We start from the raw sequence: 22919 nt of genomic DNA on the forward strand, positions 1-22919 counted from the left end.
GCAATACCCCCCATTACATGGGTCCAAAATTGGGTCAGCACCCATGGGGCCATGGCAAGCCCTGGGGAGAGCCCCATGCCGTGGGCACCCAGAACCATGCACTCAGGGAGATTGGGGGTGCAGAAGTCAGCATAGAGGAGACACAAGAGGATTAGCCGAAAAACCCCAGCCGAGGGTCAGAGGACTGGCAGCAGATGAGGCGGTGGCGGGGCACACCCACCCGTGTGCCCCCGCTAATCCCTGCTCCACCGAGACCGAGATTGCTGAGATTGCTGAGGCAGCCTGCGGGGCCGGGGGCTCCCCATGGCTGGGGATGTGCCCCGTGCCCGTAATCTACAGGAAAGCAATTCCCATACAGGCTCTGATTAAAGCATAATCCCCTGCTGCAGAGAGCCCCGATGGGAGAGGGGCTGGATGGCATGGGGGGTTCCAAGGGCCAGAGCTCCTGGCCCCCCCAAAGGCTTTCACTGGGCTTTGTCAGGCCCCAAGTGAGAGATAGGCCTAATTTCACTCCAGAGGCTTAAAGATGCTGTTGAACTAGATTCTTTGGTTTAATCAAAAAGCCCAAATCCATGTGGTTTAGCTGGCTGTGCCAGCACCCCCGTGTGGGGCTGGGCGCTGGGGCAGGGCTGAGTCAGGGTGGGGTCTCATCCTCCAGTGAGTGGAGATGTCCAGTCCTGTCTCCCATCACTGGGAGTCGCAGCTTGAAGGGACCCCACATGCAGCATCTGCTCCTGGGGCTGAGCACAGAAGTGTGGGCTTGGCTGCCTTGGGGTCTGTGCTCCCCACTGTGGTGGGCAGGGGAGATCAACCCCATGGCAACCTTCTCTGGGCTGTGTGGTGGGTAGAAGGACCATACCGGGATGGAGGGAGGCTGCTGCCCCATCTCCACAGGGAGAGAGCAGCACCACAGGCCTTCCTGTTCCTGGCCCTATTGCCCTACCGCTCCCAACCCTGGAGGGTCTAGGGGCTTCAGGTCCTGTGTCCTGGTAGCAGGATGGGGGTTAAATGTCCCTCAGGTGCTTCAGCTCCTTCTGCAGCTTCTCTGTGAGTTTCTTGAAGGACGGGCGCTTGCCTGGCTCCAGCTCCCAGCAGCTCTTCATCAGGGCATAGATGGTGGGCGGGCAGCCCTCGGGGGGGTCCATGCGGTAGCCCTGCTCCAGCAGCTCCGTCACCTCCTTCAGGGCCTGCCAGGATGGAGAAGCCAGCTGGCAACCCCCTTCCCTGCTGCTCAGGGAGCAGTGGGGTGTCCCTGTACCGTCAGAGCCAGTGGGGTGTAACCTGTGGTGGTCCCTGGCACAGTGCTCACCAGCTTGGGGTAGGGTGCTCGTCCAAAGGAAAAGGTTTCCCACAGGAGGATCCCGTAGCTCCACACGTCCGACTTGGAGGAGAATTTCTGTGGTGGCAGGAGAGGGGAGGCTGAAGCCAGCTGAGAGCTGTGCTGGGTCCCCATTGCTTCCCGGGGGCAGGACAGAGGACAGTGACCACCCCCTGCCCCCCTCAGCTCCCCAGGGTGTGAACACCTCCCAGTCCCATCATCCTGCCCCAATTCCCACTGCATGCCTGCTCAGGACAGAGGCAGAATTTTGGGAGATGCAGGGCTGACTGTGCCAGAGGCCACCATGGGGGTGGGTCAGTGGCAATGGGAACAAGCAGGGGCAACCCAAGGGCGTGAGATGCTTTGGAAGGACACCCTGGCCAGCCCTGTCCCTCTCACTGTCCCTCACATTGTGTTTCAGGGCCTCTGGTGCCGTCCACTTCACAGGGAGCAATGTGGCATCTGCACCCTTGGGGTTGACCCGGGCCAAGCCGAAGTCGCTCACTTTGGCCACGTTCTCCTCAGAGATGAGGATGTTGCGGGCAGCCAGGTCCCGGTGCACCAACTTCTTGGACTCAAGGTAGTCCATGCCTTGAGCCACATCCCTGCCACAACCGAGTGAGACAGAGCCATGTCACCAAGCGTTCCCTGGGGCTGCACAGGGGCAGGCAGGGCCCTGGGTCCCAGCCCAGAGGAGGAGGAGGGAACTTACAGAGCAAACAGGAGGAGCTGCTGGGTTGAGACGAGCGCCCGGCCCCGCGTGCGCAGGAAGTTCACCAGGTTGCCCTGACAGAGGAGGATAAAATGAGTCAGGACCAACAGGATGGGGCTGCCAGCAGACTTTGCCTTCTGCAGGTGCTGCAGTGCCCGGCATCTGTGATGACTCAGCCCCTAGGCAAGGATATTGTTCCCAAATCTAAGTGCTGATGGGTCCCACTGGCTGAGGAGCAGCCTGGTGCTCTCACCTTGCTCATGAACTCCATGACAATGTAGAGGCCATTGTGCAGGATCACTCCCAGCAAACACACCAAGTTTTTGTGCCGCACCTTCCTGGAATGGAGGGGATCTGAGTCAAGAAGGTGCCTGCTCATCCGGGGCCACAGGCAGGGTTGGGCCACGCCTGCACGGAGCACTCACGTCATGGCAGCTGTTTCAGCGAGGAAGGCCTGGGCAGTCACATCACACTTGATGTTCTTCACAGCCACCCTCTGCCCCAAGTACTCGCCCTGCAGGACATCTGGGAGAGCACGGGAGAGTCAGGCTGAGCCCCACACCCGGCCTCCTGCACTCCAGGCTGAGCCCCCCGTGCCATGAGCTGGGGAGGGGATCAGGCAGTGCCATCTGGGGAACCTCCAGCCCCATCCGCTCACCTACCTCCAAACTCGCCTTGCCCAATGCGCTCTCCCAGTGTGAGGTGCTTCAGGTTCAGCAACCAGCCAGCTGGGCATGGGCACAAGGTTAGGTTAGCAGAGCCACCAGTGGGGCCTTCTCCCTAAAATGCAGACCACAGCCCCCTCCCACTATCCCCTACCTTTGGCCAACTCCTCCTCAGCTGACTTCATCCCAGATTTTGTTTTGGGCTTCACCAGCTTGGTGCAGATGGCTCCCTGCTCCTTCATGTAATGCTGCCAAGGGATGAACAAGCGGAGGTGATGCCAGCTCTTACCCTCAGGGTTGGGGTGTCCAGGGAGCAGCTTTGGGATGCTCCACAAGACCGCACCATCGCCACCCTCGAGGGCAGCCCATGTCTCAGCCTTGCTCCCCTCCAGGCACAGCCAGAGGAACACCACGATGGACCACAGGGGATGTGGGGTGCTACTGGTGTGGTTGAACCCCTGGCAGGTGCTGCAGGGGCAGCTGGCAGAGGCGATGGGAGAGGAAGCAGCCAGACAGGATGGGTCAGGATGGGACAGGATGGGACAGGATGGGACAGGATGGGATGGGACAGGACAACCTTCGGAGTTTTAAAGTGGGGGCCGGGGCAGCTGAGAAGGGAAAGGAACCACCCAAAAGTTGTGTCTAAAAAGAAACCAGGAGAGTGCAACTCCCTGAAGAGGAGACAGGGTGAGGGAAGGACCACCAGGAAAAACTCACTGGAGGGGTGAGAGCTCACACAACAACCTGGGAGCCCTGTGGGGTCAGCAGGTGAGAGGGGGCTTTGAGTGGAAGGAGACACAGCAAAACACCTCAAAGTCCAGGGGAGGCAGAGGCCACCAGGGTATTCCTGCTACGTGAAGCACTGAATAAGCAGGGATAGGGGTAAAATGTGGCCTTTGGCTGGGGACTGTGACTGCAGCTGGCACAGCTGATTTGCAGAGACATCCTTGGGATATCCCAGATCTGCCCACTGCACCCCAAACTGAGTGGGAACCACGAGCCTTTGAAGGGCATAGAGAATTACACCAGGTAAAACACCAGTGAAAACCACACAGAACAGGACAAGGACCTGCCTCTGTGTGAGCCCATGAGGTCCCTGCCCTGCTCTGGCACTGCTGGGACCCTCTGCCCCGGGGTCTCACCTCAATCATGTCAATGAGGTTGGAGAAGTACTGCTGGCTGTCGATGCTGAGCGTGTTCTCCTCGTGCACCACGCGGTAGTGGATCACCTCCTTGCCAAAGCTCACGCACAGCACGTAGTCCCCGGGGTGCCGCACAGACTCACGCACCAGGAACAGCCCGTCCTCGGGGGGCTGCAGCTCCTGCACCGCCTCCAGCCCTGAGATCTTCCCGTGGAACCAGCTGAGGACAGGGGCGTTGGAGAGGGGGCTGAGCCAGGGGCAGCGGCGAGATGGGGAAAGCAGAGCCCCTGCCGAAGCCGCGCAGATCCTACTGCATGAAAGCCCTCTCCACGGGGTCCGGCCAAGCTGGCTTGGCACAATTAGGGGTCCTTTAAGCCAGGTACTGGCCCCAGCAAATCCCTCCATGGCCAGGGCACGGCTACTGGGTGCTCTGTCCCCAGCTGCGCCCCCAAAACATGGATGGGGGAACACGCTGGACTCATCTGCTGTTGCAGCTCGCAGGGGCTCAGCGGGGTCCCCCCCCCAGTCACCCCAGCTGTACTCACGGCATCAGGCTGAGTTTGGGGTCGGCGCGGATGGCCCCGCGCTCCCGCAGGGCGCTGGCGGCCAGCAGCCCCTCCTGCCCCGTCTCGTTGTGCCTGGCGCGGTACCAGCCTTTGCCCTGGGGACGAGAGGGTCTCAGGGCAGGGCAAGGAAGGGCGGATCCCTCTGGAAGGGAGGGACTGGCTCTGGCAGCTCAGCAGAGCGTCCCTGAGCGCCCGCAGGTCTCACCTCCACGGCCTCGATGATGGTGACCATGTCCCCCTTGCGGAAGGCCAGCTCCCGGGGCTTGGGCTTGCTGTGGTCATGCTTGGTGACACACTGCGTCCCGGGGGGCCAGTGCTTCTGCAAGGACAAACAGTGTCGGCGGGGACAGCGAGAGCTGGACCCCTCTGCTTCCCCCCGGCACTAGGGCCAGCCCCAAGGACCATCTGAAACCCTGGCCGGGGACCAGGGGCACTGGGCAGGAGCCCTCCTCCACCCCAGTTCGGTCCTGGGGGCACCGCGGGGTCCCCCCGGTGTCAGCTGGCATTGCTGGTGTCCCTGTGCTGCCCCGCTCACCCCAGACATGGCCAACCGTCAGCGCATCAGGGCCTCCCTGTCCTCTCTTGCTGCCACCTGCAGAAGAAACCAAAGGGGCTGTGGAGGGACAGGGCTGAGCTGGCTTGTCCCAGGTCACGGCTGCTGTCCCGCAGACTCCCCTGGCCAGTGCAGCTCCTGTCCCTCACACAGCCTCGCACCACGGGATGGAGGGAAAGGCTGCAAACTCTGCCTGTGCCAGCTGTGTCCTGGGGACACTCCTGCCCCACACACAGACGGGAGCAGGACCAGCACTCCTGCTCTCTGCCACCAAGGAGAGGCCCCAGCTCTCAGCAGCTCTGCTGGCACAGCAGGAGCCCAGCACCACAGCTGTGTGGGAGTAATGTGGTTTTACCAGGAACTTGCTTTTTCACCTCCTCTTTCAGGAGCTCCGAGTCACCAGGGGAAGCAGCAGCCATGGCCCTGCTGACGTGGAAAGCAGCAGGGCTGGTGCGGGGGCTGCCCGGCACTGGGAACACAGGCCAGGCTGGGCTGAGGTGGGACTGTCACATGCACTGCCTGTGGGATCATTGCACAACGTCCCTGTGCTGTCCTGACACCAGCTGGTCATGCTGGGATGCATATGACATCTTTGCAATTTAAAATTGTGCATCTTATCCTCCTTCATCCCCACTGTCACCTCCTCGGGAGGATCGTAGAATCAGGGAATGGTATGGTTTGGGAGGCATCTTAAAACCTTCCAGGGACACCTTCCACTGTCCCAGGCTGCTCCAAGCCCTGCCCAGCCTGGCCTTGGGCACTGCCAGGGATGCAGGGGCAGCCCCAGCTGCTCTGGGCACCCTGTGCCAGGGCCTGCCCACCCTGCCAGGGAACAATTCCTGCCCAAGATCCCATCCAGCCCTGCCCTCTGGCAGTGGGAGCCATTCCCTGGCTCCTGTCCCCCCAGGCCTTGTCCTCAGTCCCTCTGCAGCTCTCCTGGAGCCCCTTCAGGCCCTACAAGGGGCTCTGAGCTCTCCCTGGAGCCTTCTCTTGTCCAGGTGAGCAGGCCCAGCTGTGCCAGGCTGGCTCCAGAGCAGAGGGGCTCCAGCACTTGCAGCATCTCCGTGGCTCCTCTGGCCTGGCTCCAGAAGCTCCACGTCCTCCTGACGCTGGGGGCCTCAGAGCTGGAGGCAGCTCTGCAGCTGGGGTCTAATCAGAGCAGAGCAGAGGGACAGAATCCCACCCTCCCCTGCTGCCCACACTGTGGGATGAGCTCCTTGGAGCAGAGATGACTTTGCTCTTTGGAAGGTGACTCACAATCACTGCTCTGCATCACTGCTGTAAACTCCTCTCTGTGGCAGTGTGGATCTAAGGACTATCTGATCCCGCCAGCCCATATCCACAACAACAAAACAGGGACAATTGCAGCTGCTACAAGGTTAGCACTGGAAGGCAGCAGTTTTGTCTCTGGCAGAAGCCATCCCCTCGCCATGCAGCCCATCCATGGCACACGGGTTGTCTTGGTGAAGTTGGGGCTGCACAGGCAGCCACGGTGAGCTGCTCCCCAGCTGGCACAGCCAGAGGCTGCTGTGACTGGGTGCAGCTCAAATCATTTCCAGGATGCTGAGGACCTCATGAACACAGAGCTTCAGCACAGGGTCTGCTCCATACCCCTGCCGAGGTACATCCTGTCCAAGGAGGGCTGGGCTGGCTGAGCCAGGAGGGCTGATGGTAGCTCTGACAACTCTCCTTCATTTTCTGCTGCTCAAGGACAGAAATTTCAGGTGAAAAGCAGCAACTGTTTGGTCAGTCCTGCCCCAGTGTGCGGGACAGCAGTTGGTGCTGGGAAGGGACAGATCCTCCACTCGAGTACCAAAGGGAAGAGCTTCTCCTCTGCCCAGCCGGCCCTGGGGCTTGGGGTGATGGACACACACCCCCAACGGACACCTGCTGCCAGCAGAGCCTGGACAGCAGCCATTGCCTCGCCCAGGCACCAGCAGGGACGGCAGTGAATCACCTCCCTCCTGGTGACACTCACATGCCTTGTCCTAAAGCAGCTCTTTGTTCCTGGAGGTGTTTGATCCATGAGATTCCCATCACTGGAATGAATGCTCCCACAAGCAGAGTGTGCAGGCAGGAAGCCTGAGAGGAGATATTTGCTCTCTTCTTTGTTTTGGGGCTGTTCTGTACTTTTATGAATTGGTAAACCTGAGTAATTGCAATGAGGTTGAGAAGCACAGAAACATAGTGGAGGTTGGTAAAGCTGTCCCAACCCTGGACTGGAGAGCTCAAGCTTATTCCCAGTGCACAGAGTCACCCCAGGCGAGGAGGTGCCAGAGCTCATGGTGCAGTGACAGGAGGGGACCCGGCTGCGATGGAGCCGCGCTGGGCTCTCCCTGGGACAGAGGGCAGCTGCAGCTCCCCTGCTGGACAACGGGGGACACCCAGGCATTCCCCCCCTGCCCACCACACTCAGCACCGTGCCCATCCCTCCCTGTGCCCGAGGGGACAGCAGGACCGACACCTCGTCTGCCCTCAGCGCCCCTCGGGCCTGGCTCTTACCTCAGCGGTGCCCATGTGGGGCCGGGGACAGCGATGCCAGGGAAGCTCACAGCTGAGCCTGGGCTTGGATCCCTGAGCTCCTGGGGAGTCTCTGTCCTACACAGAGCCGAGCACTACGTCCTAGAGCAGCTCCCAGGCAGAGCCGGGGCTGATTTCCTGATTTCTCTGCTGCCGAGGCTGTGAGCAGTGCCCGGGCGGTCCCTGCGCTGGCGCCGCCTGCGCCCTCAAACCTCCATCAGAAATGAGTCATTATTTGACAACACTGAGAGCAACTTCTGCCCTTTGAGGGCACAGTCACACACCCTCCCTAGTAGGGAACTGGAGCTCACCAGATCCTGTTCCCTGTGGCTCTGTGTGGGAAGCAGGATCCCCCTGCAAACAGAGACAGCTGCTGTCACCACTGCTGGCCTGGCCAGAGCAGTGACAGTGGAGTGGGTGCCTCTGGTGGCAGCAGCTTTCCAGGGGGACCGAGTCCCAGGGGAGGAGGAGGAGCTGGGACCAGGAATCCTCGGGCATAATCTTGTCTCAACATCGACTCTGTGAGCCTCAGAGCAGGTTGATCCAGGCCACGCTTCACTGTTCTTCTGGGGGTGACAATCCAGAGGCACCAAGGGTTGGAACAGGCAATGGCACAGAAAGCTTTAAATGAGTACTGCTGTCAAAGAGAAGCAGCTTATCTGTATCCTGCAGCATCCACACAAGTGAGGAGGGAATAACTACCTCTGCAGCTCATCATCCCAGCCACAAAACCAGACACCAGTTCTGCACTCATGTTCAGCATTTCCAATATTCTAAGCAAAATGGTGAAAAAGAAGAAAATGCAGTTGTAGGCAAACACCAGATTCATTCAGGGGTCTTGGGATCTTTTTGGGTGTACTTAAAAAAAAATTAATGAAATGGTGTTTAAGCCTTCAGAAAACATTGGCAGTGCAAGGGCAAAGGCAGTGTAGAAGAAAACTAATCCAAACTAGCAGGTACTTTCAGATCCTGGTTATATTTTTCCATACACAAACAACTTCCCCAAGCCATTCAAGCCAGACTGTTCATAGGATTCTTGGGGTGTGTTTCCCCAGGAGCACTCCTTGCATTATTCCCTGTATTTGTAGGGATGGATCCTTAGAAACGTGGTCTGTTCAGGCTGGAGAATAAACACATGAGTTCATCCTTACAGCTCTGTGCTGCACTCCCAGGATCTGCAGCAGGCTCCCTGTGACAAACAGAAATGTTTTGTGGTTTTGGCTTTTGCCACATCCGGACGTTGTTACAGACACGACCACGGCCGAAGAACTCAGCGTCATGCACAGGGAGCCACTCCCTCAGATGCACTAAATGGGCTTTTCCCATCCTGCTGCACAGCCAGCAGAGATTCCCATGTGCTTCTGCCTGAGCTGGTGTCCCCTTTCCATCGTGGGGCATGCCACCCAGCCAGAGCCTGAGCCTTTAACTCACAGAACCTCAGCACTGCCTTCTCCCTTCTCTGGTGCAGCAAAGGCATTGCCCGGCTCAGTGGGTGCAGCTGAACCCACGTGCCCAGGTGCCTCCCAAAGCTACAGAGCCAAATCATTGGGACTGTGCAGCCCTTCCCAAGTCACTGAGTAATGGGAATAGGATGGGAACATTTGTCTCACATTCTAGGCTGAGGCTTTGCCTACTCGCCCGTTTTCCTCCTGACATCTTGCATTTGGGCCAGGGAGAGCGAGGCTCAACATCCTACAGAGCAAATTACTGAGCAGGGCCATTCCTGGCAAAATCCAAGTTATCCAAAGGAGCAGAGTTTGGAGGTGGAGAGATGGGCAACAATATTCATCAGGAACAGCACCCATTTTGTACGAAAAACCCATCTCCTCTCATCTCAGCAGGATCTGGGCATTAGCAATCCCAAATCCAGAGGCTCTCTTTTGGCAACTGAACCCCTTTCAGTCCTCTTGGACAATACCATTGGATTCAACAGAAATGTACCTTCCAGCCTGAGGAGTCTGCCCTGCATTTCATTTTCTGGTTCCCTTCGAAAAGGGAACCAGAAAATGGAAATAAGTCATAAAAGCAGACATATCTCTGACATCCAATCTCCAGCATTTAAAGGGAACATCACTGAGGTCAAACATGCCTTATCACAGCAAAGATTTATATTTCCACCCAGAAATATAGAATCACAGAATTGCAGAATGATTTGTGTTGGATCAGACCTTGAATAACATCTCTTCTAAACCCCTGCCATGGGAGCTCCAAGCCCCATCCAACCTGGCCTTGGACACTGCCAGGGATCCAGGGGCAGCCCCAGCTGCTCTGGGCACCCTGTGCCAGGGCCTGCCCACCCTGCCAGGGAACAATTCCCGATTCCCAAGATCCCATCCAGCCCTGCCCTCTGGCACTGGGAGCCATTCCCTGGCTCCTGTCCCTCCAGGCCTTGTCCCCAGTCCCTGTGCAGCTCTCCTGGAGCCCCTTCAGGCCCTGCAAGGGGCTCTGAGCTCTGCCTGGAGCCTTCTCTTGTCCAGGTGAGCAGGCCCAGCTGTGCCAGGCTGGCTCCAGAGCAGAGGGGCTCCAGCCCTTGGAGCACATTTGTGGCCTCCTCTGGCCTGGCCCAGCAGCTCCACATCCTTCTTGTGTTGGGGGCACAGAGTAGAGGGCAGCTCTGCAGGTAATTGTTGGTTCATTTGCAGAGAGAATAATTTGAAAGCCTTTTTCACCCTGAATAAGCTCCAGGTGGTGCCTTAAGCTCACCCTTCTGTGAGGGGCCGTGTTCAGCACTGGTTCAGGCACTCTTGTACACCTCTTCTCCCTCTCTGCATCACCAGGAGCCACTCTGCTGCCTCCAGGAGCGATTCCCCTCTGTCCCCAGCAGCCCCATGGAACAGAACTGACAGAAGAGGTTTTTTACCTAATCCTGTGCAGAGCAAATAACAATGCCCAAATCTCTGCCCCAGCATGAAAGCAGAGCCTGTGCATGCTCAAGGGACAAGTGGAAGATGCTCAGGTGCAGCTGAACAGGCAAGTTGGTGACACCCAGCCCCCATGTCAGGGCAGCTGTTTCATGGGACACACCAGGCCTTGGCTGCAGTGCTGGGGGGTTGTGTGCAGCACACAGAGGCTTGTCCCACATCTGGTTGTTTTTTTCAGCCATCTGTGCCACTTGCCCTGAGTGGGGACTGCTCCATCAGTTAAAATCTTCAGTATCTGGCATCATAACTTGGCTCCCATTACTAGCAGCACTTGTGGCAGTATCCAATGGCTTTACTTCCGAATTTCTAATGAGGAAATATTTTTGCAGCAGATTAACCTTTTCATCCTCTTTTGATCTGACTTAGGTCAGGATAGAAAGTGCTCAGGATATTTTAACACTTCCTAATCTTTCTGGTTTACCACTAACAGAGGATGATAACTGAATGGCAAAGCAAAGATCACAATCAAGGCATGAGGTTATGGCAGCACTGAGTGTACAGGGGACAGCCACAGCTCCAGCAGAGCTCAGGACATGCTGCACTGGGATAGTTCATACAGTGGTCATGTAGTGATGGGACAAGGGGGAAAGGCTTTAAACTGAACAAGGGTGGGTTTTGATGGGATATTAGGAAGAAATATTTTTGGCTATGAGGGTGTTGAGGTCCTGGCACAGGACGTCCAGAGCAGCTGTGGCTGCCCCTGGATCCCAAGGCCAGTTGGATGGGGCTTGGAGCACGCCGGGACAGTGGAAGGTGTCCCTGTCCAGGGGGTGGAACTGGATGAGCTTTAAGGTCCCTTCCAGCCCAGCCATTCTGGGATTCTGATTCTACAAAACAATGCATCTATGTAAACATCCATGGAAGCTTTGAAATACATCCCTCTCCAATACATTTTTGTATGGCCTATGACCTTTATCCCAGAATATCTAAACAGAATCTTCTTTACACCCCCCAGAAATGTACTTAAAGAAAAAACAGCCTCATTTCACAATAAACAATGTAGAAACAATGTTTTTCAGTAAGTTCTAAAAAGCCATGCAAAATACTCCAAAAAGCCTGAAGGAATGTGAAGAGTGATTTAAAACAGAACTTTAAATGAAGAATCACTGAATTCCACAATGGTTTGGGTTAGGTTGGACCCTTAAAGATGATCCAGTGCCACCCCTGCCATGGCAGGGACACCTCCCACTGTCCCAGGCTGCTCCAAGCCCTGTCCAGCCTGGCCTTGGGCACTGCCAGGGATGCAGGGGCAGCCCCAGCTGCTCTGGGCACCCTGTGCCAGGGCCTGCCCACCCTCACAGGGAACAATTCCTGCCCAAGATCCCATCTAGCCCTGCCCTCTGGCAGTGGGAGCCATTCCCTGGCTCCTGTCCCTCCAGGCCTTGTCCCCAGTCCCTCTGCAGCTCTCCTGGAGCCCCTTCAGGCCCTGCAAGGGGCTCTGAGCTCTGCCTGGAGCCTTCTCTTGTCCAGGTGAGCACCCCCAGCTCTCCCTGCCTTCAACAAATACATGAAGCTGAAGCCTGTGGCAATTCTCTTGCAGTTTGCTAGCGTCACACCCAAGAACCCAAGTGTCCAGCTCTGGTTCTCTTCATTGCACTCCTTTTCCAGGTACCACTATGACCAAAGCTGTGTTACAGCTCAGCCAGCTTCGTTCCAAACCCTGAGAAGGAAGTGTCTCCAAAGTGTCTGCACCTCACTGTACAAAGAGCTCCCAAGCAGCCCCTGGAGCCCAGGATCCCTGCTCCAAAGGGTGGGGGGAAAACCCCAAACCCACACAGCAAAACCTGGCAGCTTCAGGCACCTCAGGCCAGAGGGCAGAAATCTAAAGTGACAAAATGTTTAAAGGATACACATGATACCAGAGTGTGTGTGGGATTTATTTCTCTTTTTTTTCTTTATTATATCTCTCTATATGTTTTGCTGTGGGAAGAGTTTCTTCTAGAGCAAGGAGTGGGAGGGAAGGAAACATAACAGAAGGAAAGGAACTGTTGCTACAGGCAACTCAATTCTTACACAACGCTGCAATTTCTGTGATGGTTATGGAATCACAGAATCATTAAGGAGGGAAAAGACCTCCAGGATCATCAGGTACAACCATCAGCCCAGCACCACCCCCATGTTCACCACTAACCCATGTCCCCAGGTGCCACAGCCACACTTCTAGGCATGGTGACTCCAGCACTGCCCAGGGCAGCCTGTGCCAGTGCCTGACCACATTTCCATGAAGCTTTCCCCTAGATCCAACCCAGACCTCCCCTGCTGCAATTTGAGGCTGTTTCCTCTTGTCCTGTCATTTGTTGTACAATTTTGGAGAATTATAGTACAACAAAACTACCTGCAATGAAAGATATCAGAGTAACCTAGGACTTATTACAGGTAAAATTTGCAATCATATGAGCATTATTTCATACATGCAATATGATTACTGGGCAGCATTTCTTGTTTGTAATTTTTTCCACTTCCTTCACCCTCTGCTCTTCTACCTGTCTCTCTTCTTTTTACTGTGTGCATCAAATGTATTCTTTTAAGATTTCAGGTGCCCTGATTATGGCTTTTTTCCCCTCAAAACCATCAGTTTTAAACCATGCCAGGAGAAGAAGGAGACAAAATGGTAACAACTCAACTGAAATGAAGGCAGCTATATGGAGGAAATGCACAGAAATCTGCAGTTCTTCCCACACACTATGGAAGATGGAATTCTAAGTTATTTAGAAGTTCACCACCATCACTACACTATACACAGAAATTAAGCTTATATTGCAAAACCTCACCTAAAGCTACAGTAGCCAGTGCCTTTGAAAATAGGAAACCAAGAATCTGGTGTCTAAGCTGAAGCCTTCTTCATCAGCCTCCTGCCCTGAGTCACAGAGGTTTCAGGCAAGACCAGCTACTGCAATTTTAATTTAATCTCAAACTGGGTTCCCTTTCATAATATTTAACATGAACAACTGTAGGATTTTAATGTTTGCTTATTCGATATGGATCAAGAAAGCCAATGCTCTCATTGCACAGTCAAGAAAATTGCAACTGTTAATGAAAAAAAAGTAATTACAGGTAAATGAACTTTCCTGCTGCATATCAAACCAAGAACAACTGAGCAAACAGGATGGGAGAGGGCTTGAGTCATGCATTGTACAATAAATTCTTTGGTTTTCCACATAGGCAATAAAAAATGGGACAGAGGAGTCAATCAACATAGAATCACTGAGCACATGTAGCACTTCACTTATGGACAGGATGACTCTCCTTTGGTGGGACATCCCAACCTCTCACTGTCAGTGTGGAGAAGCAAATGAACCAGGACCCTCCTGCCAGGCCTTGGCATGGAGCTCAGGGCAAGGTTCTGCCCCCCGAGGCTGCTGGGCACTGCCCAGGCTCCCCAGGGAATGGTGCCAAGGCTGCCAGAGCTCCAGGAGCTCCCAGGGCTGCTCAGGGTGGGGGTCTTGGGGTGGCTGTGCAGGGACAGGGGCTGCATCAATGATCCCCATGGGATCCAGCTCAGGATTTTCTATGGTTTTATGCTCCTCTCACTTTGATGAATCCCTTCACTTAAATCTGAGCAATATCAACAGAATTTCTGGAGTTATTAATGATAGAAGTATAATAATGTAGTCCACATCTCTCAGTACTTTAAAAGTGTTAATTGCAGTGAGAATTTTCAGTAGCCATTGTCAGGGACATTCAGCAAACTGGTATTAACTGCGCTTCTCTACCTGTCCATCATTTCATTACAGTCACTGAATCCCAGAATGGTTTGGGTTGGGGGTGGACTTTAAAACCCCTCGAGTGCCACCCCTGCCATGGCAGGGACACCTCCCACTGTCCCAGGCTGCTCCAAGCCCTGTCCAGCCTGGCCTTGGGCACTGCCAGGGATCCAGGGGCAGCCCCAGCTGCTCTGGGCACCCTGTGCCAGGGCCTGCCCACCCTCACAGAGAAGAATTTCTTCTTCTACAGTAAAGAGTTCCTGGCAGCTTACAGTCTCTAAAGCATCCAACTTACCTTCCTAACAGGGATCTTGCAGTCCAGATTCATCTGTCAATGCAAAAGATGAGGAAAAAAACTGATCACAAAAATGAATATATTGCAGTCAGGTTTTTAACAGCAAACATCAGCAGGCAAAGAATTAAAAACATTAAAAACTATTTAAATAATTCTGAAATCTTGCTTTACCTGAAGTAAGAAAATGTGAGAGGCTGATCAACTGAGCTTTAGATTCTCTGGAATGAGCCCACAGTTACAGCATCTGAGACTTCCCTTAAAAGCTTTTCTATAAATAACAACTGTGAGTGTTCCGAAAAGCAACATGAGCTTTGTAGAAGTCAAGTGGGAGTGCCTGGGGCTGGAAATACAGTTCTGAAAAATCCATAGAATCACAGAATCCCAGAATGGTTTGGGTTGGAAGGGATCTTAAAGCTCATCTTATTCCACACCCCTGGGCAGGTTCACCTCCCACCGTCCCAGGTACTCCAAGCCCTGTCCAGCCTGGCCTTGGGCACTGCCAGGGATCCAGGGGCAGCCCCAGCTGCTCTGGGCACCCTGTGCCAGGGCCTGCCCACCCTGCCAGGGAACAATTCCTGGTGCCCAAGATCCCATCCAGCCCTGCCCTCTGGCAGTGGGAGCCATTCCTGGCTCCTGTCCCTCCCTCTTGTCCAAACTTCCTCTGCAGCTCTCCTGGAGCCCCTTCAGGCACTGGAAGGGGCTCTGAGCTCTCCCTGAATCCTTCTTTTAAATCCTTGTTTACAAAATGTCCCATTGTCTCTGGAGAGGATTGAAGTGACACGTTAGAAGTAAAAAATCAGACAAACATGCTTCCCTTTAACCAAACCTTGCTGTTTCTCTGGACATTTGCCCATTCTTGGGACTCTGCCTTGGGGTTTGCAGCATTTTGAAATTAATTACTAGGCTGCTTTGTCACAGGTCATCAAACTACCAGGAATGTATCCACTTCTGTGGGAATTTAGATTACATAAATAGCCAAATAAGAAATAATATTTATTCTTTTATCACCCAAATGCACACACCCCCCAACAAATCAACTCTTCTACCTGACCTTGGTCGCAGAGCTTCCTTGGGATGAATGTCAGGAGAATGAAGAGCTGATTTCAGAACTCTTTTCTGAAAATGTTAATGTTCTCAGACAACTGAGTGCATGCAGGATTTTACAACTGCCTGGTAATCTTCTTAACTGCAGCAATCATACAAGAAATTCTACCTCAAATGCACACCAAGAGCTGAATCTATCACCTCTGTCACTGAGATGGAGTTTTTGGTGCTCTCCATGGATATTTCTGTTCTTTCCTGGCATTTCCCCATCACTCACCTGCTGCAGTTTGACGGCCAAGTGCAAGAGGAGAAGTTTTTTCCCCACCTCCTGTCACATCTTTTATCTGAGTGTAGGATTCTGGCATTGCTGTCTGAATACTAAACACAAACCCATTGCAGCTGCACTCAGAGCTTACAGGGAACTTGGATGTTTTAACCTTCACCACTTCCAATATGAGACACAAAGCACATCCCTCAGGATAACTAACCATGACAGTGACAGCAGGAATTTCTCACTAGGATGTATTTTCTCAAGGCGCACATACTTATTCCTTAATAAAATGTTGCCACCCTATTGAGTAACAGTGACTTTGAAAGCTCCCAGCCACCTTACACTGCAATTCAAGACAGGAAGGAAATGCAGCATCCATTGAATCTGCAAAGGGCTCTAGAATAAGCCAACTGAAAATCCCACAGAGAAATTTAACTGGAGCACAATTCAGTCACATACATTGACAGGGTTTGTCACCACCATGGAAATGTCTTAATTTTAAAGCTTATGGGAAATAGCAATCATTTAATAAAGCATTTCTTACAGCAGATTTTTTTTTGAGTCCATTGTGCACTCAGGTATGTTCTCTTGAAGATTATCCCCCCTTCCTGGTGCCAGTGAATCACCTGCCTGTGTTATCATGGGCATTTTCCAGGCATAAATAATACTTACATTTGGGTTTTTTTTCTTGTATCTGCCCATGCTTATAGTAAGAATGGGAAGAACAAAACTGGATCTCACCAGAAATGAAGATTTAATTTAGATTTTGAATCTTAATGTATGATTTCATAAGTAAAAGCAAAGTAACATTTTCAGGAATTCACAAAATGCAGATAATCTAAATGTGTCATCATCTGTCCCAACATTGATAACAGTATTTGCACAAAAAAAAAAAAAAAGCCTGACTAATACAAAGCCCTACATGAAAGCCCATAAATGTGTATTTGAAAAATCAGACTAAGATGATTATGCACAAAATAAACCAGCATGGCATGAGTTCAACAGCTTGATCAAGCATTGTTGAAAAATAATGCTGCAAAAGAGTTAAAAATCATGATGAATATATGTGAAATCAAAAGCCTCACACAGCAATTTGTCCTGCAAGGAAAGTGTCAACCTCTCCTACCCAGTCTTGTCAAACAGGATGTACACCCAGCAGGCCTCAAGGTACACTTTCAGAGACAGTTGTAGTCTGCTTCTTTCCTCTATTTTTAGCAGTTTGTGAATGAAGAAAACTGGCTCAGTAGCTCAATTCTTAGCTGTTTAGGAAGACTTCCCTAATAGCATGTAAGTTAAAAATCCTTCATACGATTGGCAGCTGTTTGTTCCTATGAAATCTTCCCCAATTTGTTCTATTCCTTCTCATTAGAGCAATTATTAGAGCAGCTGGCAGTGGTGGATTAAATTTATGACATTTACACCTCTAAGCCAACCCTGAAGCAATGCCTCTGCTAAAAGCTTTTCTTTGTTAAGCAAAAGCTTCTGCTTGAGCACCTGGCTGGCACTCAGGCTCCCCAGAGTGCAACAGGTAATGCTCAGAAGGCACACCTGGCAAAGTCAGAACCTCTGCACAGATGGGCTGGAGAGGCGGGTCCGAGCCAATCTCATGAAGTTCACCCAAGGCCAAGCACAACTCCTGCTCCTGGGTCAGGGCAACCCCGAGCACAAACCCAGTCTGGGCTGGGAACAGATCAGGAGCAGCCCAGGGGGAAGGACTTGGGGTGTTGGTGGGTGAGAGGCTCAGGCTGCCCCGGCCATGGGCACTGAGCCAGAAACCCCCCCTGTGCTGGGCTGAGCCCCCAGCGTGGGCAGCAGGGGAGGGGGGGATTCTGCCCCTCTGCCCCTGTGCTCAGGTGAGACCCCACCTGCAGAGCTGCCCCAGCCCTGGGCAACAGCAGCAGGAGGACGTGGAGCTGCTGCAGCCAGGCCAGAGGAGCCACGGAGATGCTGCAAGGGCTGGAGCCCCTCTGCTCTGGAGCCAGCCTGGCACAGCTGGGCCTGCTCACCTGGACAAGAGAAGGCTCCAGGCAGAGCTCAGAGCCCCTGGCAGGGCCTGAAGGGGCTCCAGGAGAGCTGCAGAGGGACTGGGGACAAGGCCTGGAGGGACAGGAGCCAGGGAATGGCTCCCACTGCCAGAGGGCAGGGCTGGATGGGATCTTGGGAATCGGGAATTGTTCCCTGTCAGGGTGGGCAGGCCCTGGCACAGGGTGCTGCCCCTGGATCCCTGGCAGTGCCCAAGGCCAGGCTGGACAGGGCTTGGAGCAGCCTGGGACAGTGGAAGGTGCTCCTGCCCAGGGGTGTGGAATAAGATGAGCTTTAAGATCCCTTCCAACCCAAACCATTCCATGATTCCAAATTTTTCCAAAGGTAAGAAATCTTTCAAACAAAAGGCACTCTAGAATCTTTGTGCACTACAAATACAAATTTAATTGTAATTATTTCTTTGATGATGGTTTTATCAACTATAAAGGTGTAGTTAGGCCTGAGAGATTTTAAGCTTTTTATTACAAGTGGACATGAATGTCTTCATGATGCTATACATCAGATGGTTTTAATATTGCAGAATATTTCTGAATGGGTTGTAGCTCACACCATTTTCTCCACCCTTAGCATCCCTTTCTCTGTGCAGTTCTCAGGATCAGCTCCTGCTAAACTTCTGTTCATGCCACTTTTCCAGCCTCAGTAAAGAACAGTAACTGCTCAGTAACTTCAGATGCTCAGCTGGTCCCACAGACCTCTCACAACCTCTCTGAGTGAGAAGTAAGTACTGGCACTCTGCTGTAAGTACTCTACTCCAGAAGTAGACATTGGGAAAAACTCCAGTAAAGACTACTCTGAATGACCACACTGTGATCATGTGCATGATCTTCTTCCCAGGCCACATAAAAAATCTGACAATTCTTGTGCTCAGACATTTTCAAAGCCATAACTCAGAGAAGACATGAAGTACAATGTCCAAAGATGAATGAACGCTTGGAGCAAAAGGTTTTTAGAGACATCAGTCTGAACAGTCAAAACCAATTGTGAAATAATTTTCAAGAATATTTTAAGAAATAACACTTGAGGTTTGATTGTGGTCTGCTTTAGTTGTCGGGTTTTTCTGAAGTGTTAAGTTTATTTCCCTGTTAACTGTAACATCAGTCTAACTTTTGAGGAAAATGTGATAGAAAACCTCTGTGAAATGGTTTTGTTTCATAGCATAGATGACAACTTTAAGCTAGGAACTTTTGGCAAAGCTAAACAACACAGATCACGCCAGGTTGTCCCAAGAGCTTGTTTACTGCTGTGAACAGACTTAAAGCATATACTTCTATCACAGCTTTTATCAGAAATGTTTCTGAAAGAGATTTTCCTTGATGTAGACCCTTCTGAACCGTGAAGAGGCTCTGTGGTGTTCGCGTCCCACCTCCCGAGGCTCCCGGATCCGCTCGCACCTGCTCCTGCAACACCGAGCCCCACCACAGAGCCCACATTGACGCCGTTTGCATCCTGCAGGGCTCGCGTTTCCTCGGCTTCCTGCCTGCTGAACAACGCCTTTCTTGTTGCACTTTTGTCATTCTAAATGTCCCTGGTATGACAGGGCAACAGATTCATTTCCCTTTCAATGAAAGTACTGTTTTTCTATTAATCATTGTGTCCTCTGAATATAAATGGAAAAATTTCTTAAACGCTTAGATTAAAAACAAAAAACACCCTTTGGAGTCACATTAAAACCTGCAATGTATAAAAAGCTCACAAGCACTGGCGGTTTGATGAGTTTCTCCTTCACTGCCCTCACACTGCTGGTGTCCCTAAAGCTGGGTTCTGTCACCCCGTGTGCAAGAGCCAACCCACATGCTGTGTCAGGATACTGGTTTTATCACCATCCTGCAGAACAAGGTGCCAGGGCCCTCACAATGCTGGCACACCTGGGAAACAAGCACAGGCTTGTATACAAAAAGGTAACACAGAAAAATGGCACAGAAACGGGTGATTGTTCACTCACACTTCCATCATGTAATTCTTAATGTGCATCTGATGTCTTAATCCAGCTCATTACACCCTCGTTTACACAGACAAATTTCCCTAAGGGGCTGTTTTTTAGCATTATAATAATCTAAGGTAACTTTCAGCTGTATTTTTATCCAATCAGCTACCACCAAGTTAATATTTAACCTTAGCCTTGATTACAGTTTCTGCATGAATCTGTTTGAACAATTGTCAACAAAATAGAGATTTCTGGTGTTCTGTTCCTAGGGGCTCCATTGCCCTGCACTCTGTTCTCACGGTGTCAAGTTGCTGTGAACTTTCTGTGAATTTTGTAAACAACATCTGACATCACTACTGCAAGAATTCACGCAGAACTCATTCATTTTATACAACCAGTGCAGTCTTGGCTGCAAGACTTGCATGTGGCAAGACTTGCATGTGGCCTCTTCATGTTTCAGAAGGGTGTACATGCAAGACATGCACTGAGGGGGTCCTTTCCCACTCAGGATATCCCAGGAATCTGTGATTCCCCATGTGGAAACCTGCCTGTGTCATCAGCTCTTTGCTGCCCTGCAGAGCACACCTGCGGCAGCTGGTTCAGATCCAGGTGACAACATTGCTGGCACGTGTGCTTGGTTGGATGCACTGACCTTACTAAGTATGAAGACCTAAAGACCCTTCTGCCCCAGCCTGTTTGTCATTTAAGTTTTCAGTAAGGGACAGAGCGAAGAGCGAGCACTACAACAAGCTGAGAGCAAAGTTCAAAGAGGCCAAGCAGTTACTGGTACATCATGTACTTGCTCCGAAAAATGTGCAGTTTTAGATGTGGTAACTCCTGGGTTAAACACTTTGTGAGATGTTGTAGCTCTTTGCAAACTGCCCTTTTGTCCCACCAGCTGTCACTGAGGTGGCAAACAGGGACAGCCACCCAGCTCAGGGGGAATTCCCCCCTCGAGGTTGGTGTCTCTCAGCTGGCTGAGCTCCACACACCCCTCCAAGGGGCTCCAGGCATCAGTGGACACATCAATAACCAAGTGCCAGACTGAAGGTATCCCACAAGATGTATTCCCATACAAACTAAGTTAGCAAAGAGATGTTTAGCACATCAATATACATTGCTTCTTAAAACATAAGGAGGTTATTTAAGAAAAATCATAAGAATTCAGGTGAAAAAAGAAAAAACATCTAATTTTAAGTCTAAACCAGCACATAATTATTCCGCAAAACTACACTTATCATAGCAATATTTGCATTTTATCTGGAGAAGAAAGTTTTTCTCATTACTAAAAATAAATCTCAGAGGAAAAGAGAAATATGAGCCGGTTTTTAGTGCTTCTTGCTTTCTCAACAGGACAAATACAGCAATTTAAGTTACAAATATACTGCTCACTATCTCCTGTTTTTTCAATATATAGATGTTGAGGAAGGTATTTTTAGAGTCCCTCAAAGACTGTACCTGTTGAAACCTTCCCTTCCCTGCTCATCCCACATAAAAAAAAATCTGTGATGGAGTCAGATAAAATTCATCACATCTTAAAAAGGAGAAATGCTAATTCTGTAACAGTTTAATTTCTCAAATTCAGTGCTACAGGAATATCACCTGTTCTAGCATAATTTCAAGAAATTAAGGAATAATACTTACAGTTCACAGTTCATCTCATCATATTCTTTCAATAAATAGAAATGGAAAGATATTGCTTATGCACTCAAGGTACTTCAAATCCTGTTTGGAGATATGATTATCACAGAATAATAGAACCATTGGGATGGTTTGGGTTGGAAGGGACCTTAAAGCCCACCCAGTTCCCCAAGGACAGGGTCACCTTTCACTAGACCAGGTGGCTCCAAATCCATCCAGCAGATTTACTGCAGAAAATGCATTAAACACAACATATTAATGAGAACTGAATTTCTGACAAGAAGGAGATGTTTGAGCAAGAAGGTGGTAATTTCACACTGAATAAATGATTTTTCTCTTTACATAGAGAGAGGCTTCTCCAGAAAGAGCCAGCCTCTGGGCAGGAAGCTCAGCCCCTTCCGTGACTGAAGGAAGTTGTTTGAAGTGTCTAAATTGAGAACCAACTACCTGCACTGCAAGAACTTTCAGATAAAACACAGACATACAGAAGCCATGGATGCTGGATTCCAGCAGCAGTGGTCCTGCTTGCTATTCACTGTTGCTCACAAATGTTTGTTGTTCATAACTAATTATCCTGTATTTAGAATTCCAACAGAAAAACAGAAAAAAGAGGAATTAAGCCAACTGTAGTAAAAATTAGTTGTTTTTATTTGATTGCCATGGCAGAGGGTGGGCAATTCATACATTCAATTTCTTATTCTGCCACAAATAGAGCATAATTGTTTCTAGAAAAAGACCAAAGAGCATCTTTGTGGTGTTAGAAGGGAATGGGTGGGGAGCAGGAACAGGATAATTGTGCTCACTCCAGGGAAGCAGAGAAACAGGAAGAATTACTGACAGCAACTCTGAGCAAGAAGGTAGTTTTAATTCATCCCTATAAAAGGTCCATTCCATTTCCAAATGATTTCCAGCTTGAATCGACCCAAAATTAGATTATGTTGCAAACTTCTAAAGCAAGATACGCCACCTCATTAAAACTTACACAATCCAAAGTTCTTGCCAGCATGACAGGTACCAATTCAAAGAAAGTAATTTTGCAGTTGGGGGGGAGGGGTGTGGAAGTAAGATGTGTTAATTTTGACTCTCTAGAAATAACGAGGTCAGGAACACTGATAAAAAAGAAACACAATCTCACCATTCAAAGGAAGCAGGTGAGGTGCTGAAGTCTAGAAGAACTTCTTACATTTATTAGAGAGTCAAAGCTGATTCATTAACTCATTATACTTCATTAACTCTGGCAAAGCCTAGAGATATTGTATTACTGAAAAAAGCTCATCTCTGAAAAACGGAGGTTTGGGATCAATCCCACACACAGCAACTCCTTCAGTCACTTCAGTCAGGGATGGGGATTGTCCCACTCTGCTCTGCCCTGGGGCAGCCTCACCTCCAGTGCTGGGGGCACTTTGGGCACCACAGGATCAGAAGGACCCAAAGCTGTTGGAGAGTGCCCAGAGGAGGGACAGGAGCTGGGGAAGGGGCTGAGGAGCAGCTGAGGGCACTTGGCTGGTTCAGCTGCAGCCCAGGAGACTGAGGGGAGGCTCCTCGGGGGCTGCAGCTCCTCCCCAGGGCAGGCACAGGGGCAGGGGCTGAGCTCTGCTCT

At 51.3% G+C, this 22919-nt stretch overlaps 1 protein-coding gene across 2 annotated transcripts; it reads right to left on the reverse strand.

Annotated features, from left to right (window-relative positions):
• Window positions 1-1004: 1004 nt before the first annotated feature.
• MATK (megakaryocyte-associated tyrosine kinase) lies at window positions 1005-7473 on the reverse strand. Of its 2 annotated transcripts, none has more exons than XM_030966735.1 (12): window positions 7459-7473; window positions 4609-4722; window positions 4383-4498; window positions 3838-4057; window positions 2850-2943; window positions 2693-2758; window positions 2456-2555; window positions 2284-2368; window positions 2031-2104; window positions 1728-1923; window positions 1310-1396; window positions 1005-1187 (listed from the first exon to the last, which is right to left on the reverse strand). In XM_030966735.1, the coding sequence occupies exons 1-12, from the start codon at window positions 7471-7473 to the stop codon at window positions 1005-1007; spliced, it is 1350 nt and encodes a 449-aa protein (XP_030822595.1). The 2 variants fall into 2 exon arrangements, with proteins under 2 accessions (XP_030822595.1, XP_030822596.1); XM_030966736.1 differs by lacking the exon at window positions 7459-7473 and adding an exon at window positions 4939-4947.
• Between the last annotated feature and the right edge of the window lie 15446 nt (window positions 7474-22919).

This window comes from Camarhynchus parvulus, chromosome 28 (genome assembly GCF_901933205.1).
Source record: "Camarhynchus parvulus chromosome 28, STF_HiC, whole genome shotgun sequence".
NCBI classification, from domain to species: domain Eukaryota; kingdom Metazoa; phylum Chordata; class Aves; order Passeriformes; family Thraupidae; genus Camarhynchus; species Camarhynchus parvulus.